This window comes from Hyaena hyaena, unplaced genomic scaffold (assembly GCF_003009895.1).
Source record: "Hyaena hyaena isolate Hyena2069 unplaced genomic scaffold, ASM300989v1 scaffold_25, whole genome shotgun sequence".
Taxonomy (NCBI): Eukaryota; Metazoa; Chordata; class Mammalia; order Carnivora; family Hyaenidae; genus Hyaena; species Hyaena hyaena.
In genome coordinates this window covers 4,922,920-4,937,428 of record NW_024080657.1, presented here as the reverse complement: position 1 = coordinate 4,937,428, position 14,509 = coordinate 4,922,920, and the positions used below count along the sequence as shown (strand labels likewise).

Here is a 14,509-nt window from a genome sequence, read left to right as displayed (position 1 = left end):
CCTCAGACTCCTTTGCTCGCACACCCTCACCCACAGAGAACCGCAGGCAGTCATCTGGGTGGCTCAGTCAGTTGAGCATCCAACTCTTGATTTCGGCACAGGTCATGATCCCATGGTCATGAGATCGAGCCTCACATCAGGCTCCATGCTGAGCATGGATTCTCTGACTCCCTGCCTCTGCCCCTCTCCCCTGCTCTCACTCTCTCTCAGGCTTTCTACAATTAAAAAAAAAATGGCCGTGGTTGGCACTCTGATTTAGAGAGTGATCTAGGAGGGCTTCTTTAAGAGGGTGACATACGAGCAGAGACCTGACTGCAAGGCAGGATCTCAAATGTGAGACCAGAAGAATGTTCCAGACCAAGGGAACAAAAAAAGGTGGGAATGAGCATAGAGCATAGGTGGCAACCCTGAGGCAAATGGAATGGGCACTGACTACAGCATTGGCCCCAAATAAAATGAGTCAGGTTTTTTGAATAGGCTCCTGGCTTCCTTACAGTGGCTCCTCCTCACTCCCCACCTCTTTTTTGGCTGCCCCAAAGCACCCTTTTGTTTTGCCACCAACTCCTCTCTCCTTTCAGGACTCAGCCAGCTCTTGATTGACTTATTGACACATTTATTGAGCCCTACACAGCAGGCCAGGCCCTGGGGAGACTACAGTGCCCAGGACTTGGGTTTGGGTGATAAATTGAGTCACAATGTATAAATGGAGTGGGCAGGTATCTGTGCTATTCCCCAAAAATGTTTACATTTTAAGAGGGGAATGATACCTTTCCTCAAGGAATAAATCTGAATCTGGAAACTTCCAATTCCAAAGCAGTCCTGAAAAGGAGATAGTTAGGGGAGGGCCTTGTCTGATGCATTCTGATTCCTACTGCAAGGAGAACCTCTGAGTCCTCTTCTGCACAAGTGGTTGGTATGTACTGTGAGAGTGCCAGAAGAAATGTTAACATTGCTGGGCCTGAAATAAAACACTTGGGCAGAGAAGGTGGGCTGGGAAGCTATACCACCGTGCTAGATGTGGTTAGGTTCAGGTGGGACTGTAGGCAATTGTGTTTAACTTCTCTGAGATGTGGGTTTTCATTGAGGACCAAGTAGCATTTTAAAGTATTAAAGAAAATGTACTTTTAAAATGTAGCTAATGATTTGAAAAAGTAGATAGGGTCAAGAGAGGAGTCAAAATTGGGCTTGGATTTTTGTACCAACTATTTAATTTTTGTGTGGTTGTAAAAAATGTAGTACAAGGTTTTGCCAAGTTCTGGACTTGAAACTGACAATAGTAAGTCAAGGGCTGGTATCAATTTGAAATCTGTCACTGTTTATTCAACTAAGCGGCCCCCTTTCTTGCCATCGGAGTCCCTGGGATCTGTGCCTGGTTTGTTTGTTTTTCATTTTCTGAACGTCACTACTTGTTTTTTGTAGGCCTGTCTTTGTTCAACTCAAATGTATTCGACAGTAAAAAACAAACTCTGAGCCTGCACGTCATGCCTTGGGAGAGCGTGAGAGCTCTGTGATTTCCCGTGGGGGTGGGTAGCACCACTGCCCCCTGCGCCTTGTGGTCTGCTCTAAAAGTTCTGTATGTACTTAGCTTTCCTGAGGATCTTGTTTGGATTTTGTCTTGGCTGCTGCCCTGTTGCAAGCGTTTCTCCCTTCACCACATTGTTGTGTGTGTGAGTTCTGATCAGGGAAATAAGTAAGTGGGCCTTTCAGTGAGATTTTAGCTGTAAAATGATGAGTGTCTTAAATGTGACAGGACTCAAACTTACTATCTTCCAGGTAAGCCATCTTGGGAGAGCACATGTTATCTCCTGGTGTCATTTAGCTGCTTGTGACCGTGATACTCACCCCTCTCGCCCCAAAACAAGTTGGTTTTTCTCGGTTAATGAAAAGTCTGGAGATGGGCAGTCCAGGGTGTGGTGTCTTTCCAGTGTCATCCGAGTCCCAGATCCCTTCTGTTTTTCTGTACTACCATCCTCAGGGAGTGTGAGTTACAACCTCTTTGTTCCAAGATGGATACTTCAGACCGGACAGGAAGGTGTGGTGCTTCTCTCAGGAGAGCAGGACTTTTCTAGATGTCCCCAATAGACTTCTGCTGTGCCTCATTGTCCAGGCCGTATTACTTCATCCTCCCCGGGAGGCTGGAGATGGTTTCAGGTGAACACATTGCTTCCCTCTACAAGCATCAGGGTTCTGGGGGAAGGAAGGGGAATGTGGATACCAAGAAGGTAAATTAGTGGCATATGCACTGATTCTGTATCGGACTTTTGCTCAGAACATTTCTTAAACTCCTTCTTGTAATTTGCCTACAAATGTCAGATGAGCCAGAGAAGGAAAATCAGTGTCACTACTTGTGGCTACATATTATTAGTGCTTTATAGGTTCCATAAACCATATTAGTTACCTTGATCACTTCCTTTGTTTACCAGTTATCCATCAAATCTTCTTCTAATAGATTTACTGCCACTAAAGATATTGAAAGGAGATGTGGCAACTAATTATAATAGCCAAAGACTCAACAACTTAGTTGTCCAGCAATAGAAGACTGACTGACTAAATCATAGTGGATTCAACTTTGATGAAAGAATGAGGATTATCTCCATATACTGCTAAGGGTCATCTCTTGAGTATATATTGCATGAAAAAAAAATGAGACAATGTGGAAAAAGTATGTGTGCTATGCTAGCTATTATCTAAAAAAGCTGTGTGTGTGTCTGTCTTTTCCTTCCCTAGCCCCCCAGCTGAAAGATAAAACAAAGAACTTTATCTTTAAATGCTTATCTGTAGAGGGAGTAAGGGGACAGGAGAAGATGGAAGTGACAGGGAAAGAAGCTACTTTTTCCAAACATGCCTTTTTGTATATGTGCCTTTGGAACCACCTTAAAGTATCTTATAATAAAACAAAACTAATTTTTAAAAACGTTTTATTCTGAAATCATTTTAAACTTAAAAAAAGTTGCAGGATAGAACAGGTTTCTAGGACCCTTCACCCAGCTTCCCTTAGTGTTAACATTTTATGCAGTCATACTCTAAATATAGAAACTAGGGCATTAATACTGACACAGAAATCTATAGACCTTATTCATGTTCCTTCAGTTTCCTCCAGATGTTCTTTTTCTGGTCCAGGATCTAATGTACATTCTCACATTTCCTTGTTCCTGACTCCTTAGCTTCCTTCAGTCTGTGGCAACACCTATCTTTTCCTTTTCTTTCATGACCTTCACAATTTTGAAGGGTCCTGACAAGTTGTCTCTCAGTTTGTGTCCACCTGATGTTTTCTCATGATCAGATTTAAGGTTATGCATTTTTGGCAAGAATATCATAGAAGTGATGTTACATCCTCCTCAGTGCATCATTTCAGGGGGTACGTGATGTTAATACATCTTATTGCTTGCGATGATAACCTTGATTACTTGGTTGAGGTGGTAACTGCCGGGTTTCTTCACTGTAAAATAACTGTTTTTACCTGTAAACTTAATCAGCATCTTGGGAAGAGATATTTTGAGACTGTAAATATCCTGATTGTCACCATTACTTTCACCTATTAATTTTAGCATCCATCAGTGGTTCTTGCCTTAAGTAATTACTATGGAGTTTGGCTAATGGCAATTTTCTATTTCAGTCATTTCTTATACACTTATTAATTGGAATTCTGTAAAGAACAGCTGTCCTTTCTCCCCATTTATTTATTTATATCTATATGAATTCATTTTATTTTATGGGTTATAGTCTATTAATCTTATTATTTATCTTATTGTTCAGACTTGGTCATTAGGAGGTCCTTCAGGTTGGCTCCTGTGTCCTTTTGATGCGCATCTATTGGGTTTTGAGCACTTCCTTCCGTTCTGGCACTAAACGATGTTCAGGTTCATGTTGTATTTTTCTGCCACAGCCACAGAATTGACAGTTTCTCCAAGGATCCTTGGTTCCTTTTATTCAAGAATGGCATTTAGCACCCAAGATCTGGCTACCAGGAGTGCCCATTGCTGCTAGAGTGTTAGCGCTTCTAGATTCTCTGAGCAGACAAAGCTAGGAAATACATGTATGTATACTGACGGAAGCACTCACACTATATGTTTGTTCTTGCCCATCTCTGTCCACCCATCATGAGTTGCTGCTGATTCACTCCATCCTTGTCCACTCCCTCACTCATAAATCCTGTCTCTGGCCATGAGAAGTTTCAGTCTCATGGTAACACAGTATATTTATTTACTCATTGGTTCAGTCCCAGTCTGTACGTAAAGTAGTTGCAGAATTACTAATCATATTCTGTGAAACATAAATAAATTTACCAATATATACTACTGGACTGTGGTGGAGAGTTTTTGTCATTAGTCATACAGTATATAATCAAAATACCATTTTCCAAAGTTACTTGGTTTGTTTTTCTTCTTTCCCACCCCCTTCATTATGGTTAAATTAATGTAGAGGGAAAAAATCAGTCCCTAAAATTTAGGAGCAAAATGAAACAACTGAATCTAGCTGTATATCAGATGGACAGCATAACCCCAAGAGAGACATTATTTTGAATGTTTGTATTTAATATTTTTGACATTTTCTCTTTGATATAATTTCTGTTTATAATTCCAATATACCCTTTATCCAGATTAACCAACCCTTTACATTTTCCCCATTTACTTTATCACTTTGCCTTCTAGTCCCTCTACCTCGCTGAGTGTGTACATGGACTTAAACACATATGCACATATGCCATTTTTTGTCTGAACCATTTGAGTGAGTTGCCCCACTCACTCATGTTTGTATTTCCTACATGCAGGGATATCCTCTTCTATAACCACAGCTTAGTTCTCAGGATTGGGAAATTAAAAAACTGTCTTCCATCTAGTCCATATTCAAATTTATTACTTATTTCAGCGTCCTTTATAACCACTGTTCCCCCTACTCTAGATCTATCCAGTCCAGGAGCACCTATCACCCTATTGCCCTTATCTCTTTAGTATCTGTGAATCTGGAAGAGTTCCCTCTTCTGGGAGTACGGAACAAAATGACCTTCTTATTTTTAAGGAGTACAGGCCAGTTGCTTCCACAGATTATCCCTCAGTTTGTGTTTGTATTTCCTCAGGATAGGATTCAGGCTTACTAGTAACACCAAAGTGATATGTCCTTCTCAATATATCACATCAGGAGGAACGTGATGTCTGTTTGTCTGATAGTATGTACTTGGATATCGTAGTTAAGTGGTGTCTACCAGATGTCTCTAAAAGTGGCTATTTTTTCATTTGAAATTAATAAGTAATTTGGGAGAGATACTTTGAGACTATATATAAATTTCCTGTTACTCATCAAAGTTTAACCCACTGGTTTTAGTATCCATTGATTATTTTTGTCTGTATCAGCACTGTGATGGTTACAAAGTGGTGATTTTTTAAACTTTGTTACTCTACGTCTGTTAGTTATTCTACCATACTAAAGAGTTTTCCTTTTTCTCTCATTTATTTATGTCGTTATGGACTCATGGATTTTTTTTTTTTAATTCAGTGGGTTATATTCCACTGCTATATTTATTTTAATATGGAAACTGTCCCAGACTTAGCCAGTGGTAAACCTCTTCAAATTGGAAGTATTATTTCAGGGGCGCCTGGGTGGCTTAGTCGGTTAAGCGTCCGACTTTCGCTTAGGTCATGATCTCGCGGTTCGTGGGTTTGAGCCCCGCGTTGGGCTCTGTGCTGACTGTCAGCTCAGAGCCTGGAGCCTGTTTCAGAGTCCGTGACTCCTTCTCTCTCTGACCCTCCCCTGCTCACGCTGTCTCTCTCTCTCTCTCTCTCGAAATATATTTTTAAAAAAATTTTAAAAAAAGGAAGTATTATTTCGGTATGTCTCCATCATTCTTTGAGTACTTCCTTGTTTTCTGGCACAGTAATATGTTTGGGATTCATCCTGTACTTTTTCTGCCCTCAGCCCTGGAATTAACTATTTCTCTAACATGCCTTGGTTTGTCTTAATGGAGAATATATTTAGAAACCAAGATCTGGGAGTTACGGTCTTTGCTACCATGATGCTATTGCTTCTGGGCCCATTCAGTGGACATAGCTAGAGTACACACACAGAGAATATAAATGCACAGTATGTAACATGCATTCATGTGTACGTGTATATATACACATGTGTAATAACGTGTAAATACACACATGTCCATATCTAGAAACACCAACACATGGCCATTCTACTTTTTTTCTTTCCATAGTTGTAACTTCATTCTTCAACAATGAAAGCCCAACTCCTGTTATTCTCAGTATATTTGCCCATTTCCTCAAATCTGTATTACACAGAAAGTAGTTTCAGAATTGCTAACCCTCCACTGGGGAAGAAAAAGAAACCTACCTGCTGGTTGTACTTAAAACACTATAATTGGAGTGTACATACTTAGTGGGATATAACCCTGAGAGGAGGAAAACAAAGATCTTGTATTGCTTTCAGTAATTGTGTTTTGGGGAGATCATAATGGTACAGTATTTCTGACTCTTATATACATTGTGGGATAAATCAAATGAGTAATGATATTGGTGTGGTTGAGAATTGAGCTTTCTGACATGGTGAAAAAAGAGACACAGATGTGTGGTTAAAGTCCCATAGTTGTAAATTTGAATTAAATTGATCTCATGACATATTTTGTGTCATATATGCACATGATTGTATACACCGTACACACCCAGACACTTCCATTTTTCTTCACTGAATAGGTCTAGAAACAGTGACCTACCTCATGGCAGTGAGCCCCCCTTACAGCATCCAAACTCTTTCCCACTGAAAAAAACAAGGACTTCTGGGGAAAAAAGTGGCTGAATCCGGGTCCAGGGAAAAAATAAATAGTAGGAATGTGGAACATGTCATAACAGAAAGCAAACATTATAAATACGGACATTGTCTGCATCTATTTCTATTTATGTATGTACATATACATGTGTATATATATGTACTGCTCTAACCATACACACTGCTCTAACCATGTGCTCATAGTGACATCTCCAAATCCATTTTAACACCAGAGTTTATTCTTTCTCCTTTCTGTATTTGACTGGATCACATCAAAAGAATTCAGAAGCCATCTTGAAATTTCCAACAAGAAGTGCAATAAAACATAGCACGTATATTTAAATGCATAACTTTATTGTGTTCCATAAAAAAGTAAAAATAAAAATCTTCATTGGTCACATTTGGAGGGTATTATTTTAGAAAGAGATTAAATAAAGAGAAAGAATCAAGCATTTAGCTTGTCTTTCCTACAGGAACTGAACATCAAGGTAACCAAAAAATTGATGAGGGGATTATAACCTCTAATGAAATAGTGGATCTAGGCAATGATTATCACTCGAAAGACAGTCAAACATCATGTGCCTCTTGATGGAAATGCAAACACCATTAAGAAATACACTTGCCAAAAATCAAATTTTACCCTGATCACATCTCAAGATATAGCTCCCAGTTTAGAGGAGATGCAGAGACCAGAGGAACTTGTTTAATGGCATAGCCAGAATGCAGGTGGCAACATGTGGGCCCTGAGAAGCTAGAGTTCAGACACCTGGTCTCTCCAATAAAAAAGGCTACCTTTGAAAAAAGGAGAGGTCAAAGGCAAGGGATATCTACAGAATGAAAGAGACTCGAGCCCTCTCAGCACAGTACAACATATGGGCCCTCTTTGCATCCTGATCCAAATAAGCTCATTTATACACATGAGATAAGCAGGGAAATTGGGATGCTGATGAGATGGTTAGTACCAATGTTCATGTTTTCAGGTGTGGCAACAACATTATTTTACAAGAGTCCTTATCTTCAGAATTATATATTGTGGGGCGCCTGGGTGGCTCGGTCAGTTAAGCGTCCAGTTCTTGATTTCGGCACAGGTCATGATCTCGCAGTTCGTGAGCTCAAGCCCCCTGTCGGGCTCTGCACTGACAGTGTGGAGCCTGCTTGGGATTTTCTCTCTCCCTCTCTCTCTGTCCCTCCCCTGCTCACTCTCTATCCATCTCTCAAAATAAATAAACTTAAAAAAAAATCAGCGCTGATAAAAGAATTACATATTGAAATACATACGTGTGGGGGCTCAGTCAATTAAGCGTCCGACTTTGGCTCAGGTCATGATTTCACAGTTCATGGGTTTAAGCCCCGTGTCGGGCTCTGTGCTGACAGCTCAGAGCCTGGAGCCTGCTTTGGATTCTATGTCTCCCTCTTTCTCCACACCTCCCCTGCTCACATTCTGTCTCTCTCTGTCTCTCAAAAGTAAATAAATGTAAAAAACATTTTTTTTGAGATACATAAGTATGAAACCATAGGATGCCTAGGATTTGCTTCATAATAGTCTTGGATAGTAGGAGCATAGCAGAGATTTTTTAAAAAGGATCATCCATAGGAGGTCATTTTGCTTTTCTCTACTTTGGTCTTTGTGTGAAAATTTCTTTATAGTAAGATGAAAAATTAAAAACTGGTGTTGCCAGCACTGAGGCATTTGCCGGCAGAGCAGGACAGCATCCTGGGAATAAGTAGCTACACTCAGGCTGCAGGCTGGGGAGCATAGGGAGCCACACCCTTCTCATCGCTTTACCCCAGCACATGGTAGTCACTCAACAAATAATATGTGAAGAAATGAGTGAGTCTGGAGGGGCAGCCAACATCTGGGTGAATTTTCTTCCAGAGTTGGTCCCCTGACTCATAACTGTGAGAGCCGGCCACTCATGCCACATGGTATTTAAGCATTTCCCTGTTCCTTGGGCTGATGCCATTATATCTGGTGACAGGATGTGTATGACCTTCCTCCCTTACCAGGCTCAGGCCCGATGTCACCGGATAGGCCAGAGCAAAGCCGTGAAGGTGTATCGTCTCATTACTCGGAACTCATACGAGCGGGAAATGTTTGACAAAGCCAGCCTAAAGCTGGGCCTGGACAAGGCTGTTCTTCAGGACATAAACCGAAAGGGCAGCACCAATGGGGTGAGTATAACGGGACCTGCTCAGAACCCCCCAGGACACTCGCCACACAGCCCAGGCCCCTGTGGGGTCTCCCTTCCTACCGCTGCTTTAAGGTTCACTTTCACTAAATTGAACCCGGTTGCACATCTTTATTGAGTCATTCCCCACAGCAGAGGATAATTCAGGGTCAGGTCTCTGCTTTTACAGATGGATAAAGGAAATCTGTAGGCGCAGTGGTGTGGTAGGATTGCCCAGCACGCAGTAATGTTTCGGTAAGCAGAATTTTTAACAGTGCCCATTAGAAGTCCGTAGATCTTAACACTTAACACTCTGAATTTCTGTTGTCACCATGCCTTATCTCATACTCCAGACTTTGAGCTTCCTGAGGGTATAATGAAACCTATTTTATCTGTATCACCTATGGTCCCTAACAGTACTTGGCATATTAAAGATATTCAATGCATGATGGTCAGTGAAAAAAAAATGAATAAGTTAGCAGCGTGCAATGTGGCAGTTAATAAAATCTTTTTCCCCCTCCATGGGGATAAAACATTGCAGCTAAGATTCTTAAATTGTATTAAATTATAAGCCAACAAAGCAGAGTATCTCCTTAATCTCTGGACTCAGGGCATCAAAGGTTGAGAATTAAAACCTTCCAGTTAGTTGTCTTCAGTCCAGATGTTCCATATCCTCTTAGCTATGCGTGTGTTTCTAAGTATAATACTTCAAGTTGCCAGTGCTGGGAGCCATGGAATTCCCTCTTGTGATTGATAGAGAGAGAACCAGATTCTTAATTAGAACCAGGAAAGGGTGTTTTGAACTCCCATTTCCTGTTTTCAACAAGCAATTGAGAAGATCACACTTGGCACAAGACCCTTTCTTTAGTTGAGAAATGACATCATTTCCAATACTCATGTATTTATTTAATAATGAATAAATCATCATTCTTTAGCTTGTTTAGTACATCTGGAGGTTTTTAAAGATACAGACTTAAACTAAAACATTAAACATATCCTCTTAGTGGTGCATAGTTTCAATGGCTTGTGACATTTGATAATAACCAATGTCCTGAGGAATGTTAGGGCCATTGGGTCATGTGCTGACTTTGATTCCAGAGCTCCCTATAGAGGATTATCTGCCTGCTCTCCCCATAGTTTTCTTAGGTATCTTTATCTGGGCTTTAATTATCTAAAACTTGTGGCCCATACCTTTGTTCTTCCGACATGTGCAGCTAGTGGAGGAAGTGTATACGGATCTTGAAGGCCAGATTTGAGGCTGTTTTTCTCCTGTGCATTTTCCACTTTGTGAGTAGCCTTTGGTGACCTGTCCAGGTACAACAGCTCTCCAAAATGGAAGTAGAGGACTTGCTCCGGAAAGGAGCTTATGGAGCCCTAATGGATGAGGAAGATGAAGGCTCCAAGTTCTGTGAAGAAGACATAGACCAGATTCTGCAGAGGAGAACCCACACCATCACCATCCAGTCTGAAGGGAAAGGATCTACTTTTGCCAAGGTATGGCACCTTTTGCCAGAGTCCGGGTTGCAGTGACAGCAAAAAGAAAACTTTTTTCTTTGACCTTTATCAGCCAGGCTTTGTTTTCTCAATATGCAAACTGTTGAGATTAATTGTCTTCCCGTGGGTTGTGTATGAGACGGAAAATACAGACTGTGTAGAGGGATTCTGAGTAATGAGTCAGAAGCTATAGAAAGAAAACCCCACTCCTGACCAGTGGGAGCTGATCTCCAGTTGACAGGACAGACACTTCAGTTTACAGCTTGCGCTATTCACTATTTGCAGAAACTGCTCCAAAACCTTTGAATGGTCGTCTGGATTTCCTTGTAGAGCACTCCTTGATCACTGTCCACGGGCTGAAATTCCAGTGAACCCTCTGTTCCTCAAACTGAAGCAAGAGTTTTTGCTCATTTCATGAGAAGAGATGTTAGTCTAGATTCCCAGCTGCTACTCTAGGTTCCTCTTTCCCCTGCCCTTCAGCTCAATGGATTTCAAATTCAACTGATGAGGCCACTTACCAGATCACTTTGGATGTCCCTGGCCATAGGCTCTGAGAGCTTTGTGACCTGTTTTGAGTCTCCTGTTCGGTGGCTTACGTAGGACTTCCTCAGTAGGACATTTTATGCTTTATAAAAAGCACCTGGTCATCTCAGTACACCTCATACTGCCCAACCTGGTGCCTTTCCCATAGCAGACATTGGGAAAGTGGTAAACTGAAAGAAAAATTCCATCTAGGGACATCTTAAGAAGCAACCCTTTTGCAGGGAGCTAGATACCAAGTAACACATTGCCATTGTGTTACAGGGCTTTCTTCCTGCTTCTAAATTTAAGTTCCAAAAAATGACCCTGGTGATTGAAATTGTAATATCCTTACCCAATCTTTAAAATAAAATAGAACAGTCTTGAGATTTTCACATTCATTTGGGAAGCTCTTTTAGGGGTTTTGGCTTCCAGTGCAGTTGGAGAACTTACTTGGGATTCTGGTAAATTTGAAATAATGCAGGTGGTATTATCAGCTTATGCTGTGTTCAAGAGCAGTTCATTGACTTCTGTTATCTTCACAGGCTAGCTTTGTGGCTTCAGGAAACAGGACCGATATTTCTTTAGATGACCCAAACTTTTGGCAGAAATGGGCTAAAATAGCTGAATTGGACACTGAAGCAAAGAATGAAAAGGTACAGTATTGAGAATGTTCTATTCCATCGCACATTGTGCTGTGGCTTGTAGGACCTTAAATTCCCACACAGCTCAAGTCATTCATTATTCACTCCTGAGCCTTAGTTCTTAAGTGAGATGCTATATGTAACACACTTAAAGCATGCCTGAGACATAGGCAGAGCTTGATACATCCTCACTGTTACAATTTTAAAATGACATCTTGAGACATACAGTCTGTTGGGCACTCGGGAAATTCGACAAAGGCAATTAGAATTGGAACTGGGCATATAGGTCAAGTTCAGCCCTCCAATCCAAGCCAGCGTCCTGTCCTTGGCAAGGGACTGTTTTACCTCTACTTCAACACTTCCTGGGAAAGAAACTTCACCTCTGACAAATACTCTGGAGGAGACAAAGCAGGATGAAGGGGTTTGTTGATCTCCCCTCCATTCTCTCAGTACCTTGAATTTTCTAACTTCTGAATATGAGAAAAAGAGAATAGCTGTGGAACAAAACCAGAATCCAATGTCAGTCTGCCCCTGCTGACTACATGCCTCTTCTGGGCATTGTTGATGATCCCACTGAGATAAGTGAGCAAGACATGTGACAAAAAGAGGTCGTGATTCCCCTTTGCAGAGTTGGAGAGAAGGTTTGTGAATACACCTGCCTCACCTGTTGGGAGGCATCCCTTAAATGTTCATCTCCCTTCCCTCCACCTCTGGCCCTGTTACCTCACTCCAGAGAGCATGTACATCGCTTTCTACTGGTCTTTTCGGGTGGGTGTTGAGCTCCTGTGAACCCACAAGCTCAGGAGACAGTCCCTGCTCCTGTCTAGCTGATGCAGTAATTCGCACCCATCCTTACCTCTTCCATCCAATCACCAGAGCTTGCTCAGTCCAACCTCTTCTCTTCAGTAGGAAGAGGCTGAAGTCCTTTGAGCAACTGGTTTCGTAAAACCTGTTTTACAAGGTGACAGTCCAGAAGTTACTCTGTGCGCAGGATGGTGGGTGAGGGTGGGGAGGAAAAGCTCTTGTTGTAGAGGCCTTCAGAAGCAGCTAGAGCATGGAAGGCAGGGAGCAAGGTGACTGTAGTGGGGGTGACGCCAGAATGTATCTGGGCAACACAGAGCCTAGCGAGCTTTAGGAAGAGGTGTGGGGGCGAAGGGGTAAGGAGCAGGACATGGTGGGGACTAGAAAAGAGGCGATGGTTCTGGTAGGGGAGCTGCCAGAAGAAGTGGAGGGTCCTGGGCTGGAGTTTATGTCTTCAGTGAAAGACAGAAGGTTAGGAGTTAGTGCCCCGGGAAGGCAGAGAATGAAGTGGCAAGAAATGGACGTGTCTTGAGAAAGTCGCTGAGCAGATGGCGCAGTCCGACTCATCCTGTCCCCCCGGGCTCAGGCTGCCTCTGCGTGCTGGGCGGGACAGCTGGGGTGCCCCATCCTTGCCTTCCTTGGCAAGAGCAGCCACCACTCTGGGCGCTGGGGGGCCTTGCCCGCCATCCCCTGCACTTCTGGAAGGACCGCAGAGACAGCAGATGGTGGCAGACGGCGCTGGCGGTGTGGGGAACACGCCAACTCCAGCGAGTCTCAGAGCACCCCCTCTGCTTGTCTCGGACACGGCAGGTGTGCTGGGAAGGCCTTACCTGCTGGAGGACGGGGCCGGATGTGTCCCCGGGACCCAAGACCAGTGACAGGGTGTGTGTGTGTGTGTGCATTGTGATGGGGGCAGAGCAAAGAGAGGGGCTCTCTCCCCAGCGGTCCTCTCTGTTTCTAGGAGAGCTTAGTGATCGACCGGCCTCGTGTGAGAAAGCAGACCAAACACTACAACTCCTTTGAGGAGGATGAGCTCATGGAGTTCTCGGAGCTAGACAGCGACTCAGACGAAAGGCCCACGAGGTCCAGACGACTCAATGACAAAACCAGGCGCTACCTCCGAGCAGAGTGTTTCCGGGTAGAGAAGAACCTGCTCATCTTTGGGTGGGTATAGGTCTTGCCTTTGTGTTGCTGTTTTCCAGCCCCTGAGATTTGTCCAGTCTGTCTCTCCAGGCACCTCTAGAGTTCGAGGCTGACGGAGGATCCGTTAGAGCAGGAGAGAGCTGTGCTTCTCGCCCATGGCCCCCCCTCAGTCGTTGTACGCTCTGCTGCCATATTGTAGATGTGCCGTGATTTCCTCATGTGCTTGTCGCGGCAAATCTCTGTTACTAATCTGCTGCCTGGTACTGATTTCCTGCTTCCCCCTGCCCCCCCTCCCCCAAGGATATATATGGAGTTAGCACAGCAGATGTTGCAGTTAGGGCACGATTCATGCAGGACTGGTTCTAGTAGAAGTACAAGGTTTTGTGTCCGGGAGCTCACCATTGCTCTTGAATACTGCAGCGGGACTCTCTGAATCCCAAAGATATTCCCTGCTCCCAATAGTTACATCCCTCCCATGTTAACATTCTAGTGGCCGTATGAAGCTCTCAGGGTCCAGGTCACCTCAGTGACACTCATATGCTATAGCATGTGATCCTTGAAGGCCTTTCAGGGCAAAGCCCTCAGGGTGATTCGTGGTCACGCTGACGATGAGAAGCACTCCTGGCTCCTGTTTGTCCTGCGGCGTTGAGGGTGCACACGGCCCCTCCTCCCTCCAACGCCCTTCTGTATTTCCACTCTCAGCTGGGGCCGGTGGAAGGACATCCTGACCCATGGGCGGTTCAAGTGGCATCTGAATGAGAAGGACATGGAGATGATTTGCCGGGCCCTGCTGGTATACTGTGTCAAGCATTACAAGGGGGACGAGAAGATCAAGAGTTTCATTTGGGAACTGATCACACCTACCAAAGACGGGCAGGCCCAGACCCTCCAGAACCACTCAGGTGAGCGGCGGCAGGGCTGGGCCTGAGCAGCGGCAGCTCCTGTGTGCTCCTGTCCTCTGTGTCGCCCAGT

General features: G+C 43.4%; 1 protein-coding gene across 3 annotated transcripts in view; it reads left to right on the top strand.

Moving 5' to 3' along the window:
- Positions 1-14,509, top strand: part of CHD6 (chromodomain helicase DNA binding protein 6) — a 200,756-nt gene that overhangs the window by 131,711 nt on the left and 54,536 nt on the right. For all 3 annotated transcript variants that reach the window (XM_039227071.1, XM_039227070.1, XM_039227072.1), the window contains 5 exons: positions 8,776-8,940; positions 10,251-10,430; positions 11,495-11,605; positions 13,356-13,558; positions 14,240-14,439. In XM_039227071.1, the coding sequence (XP_039083002.1) occupies positions 8,776-8,940; positions 10,251-10,430; positions 11,495-11,605; positions 13,356-13,558; positions 14,240-14,439 (859 nt within the window). The remainder of the gene's footprint in view (positions 1-8,775; positions 8,941-10,250; positions 10,431-11,494; positions 11,606-13,355; positions 13,559-14,239; positions 14,440-14,509) is intronic.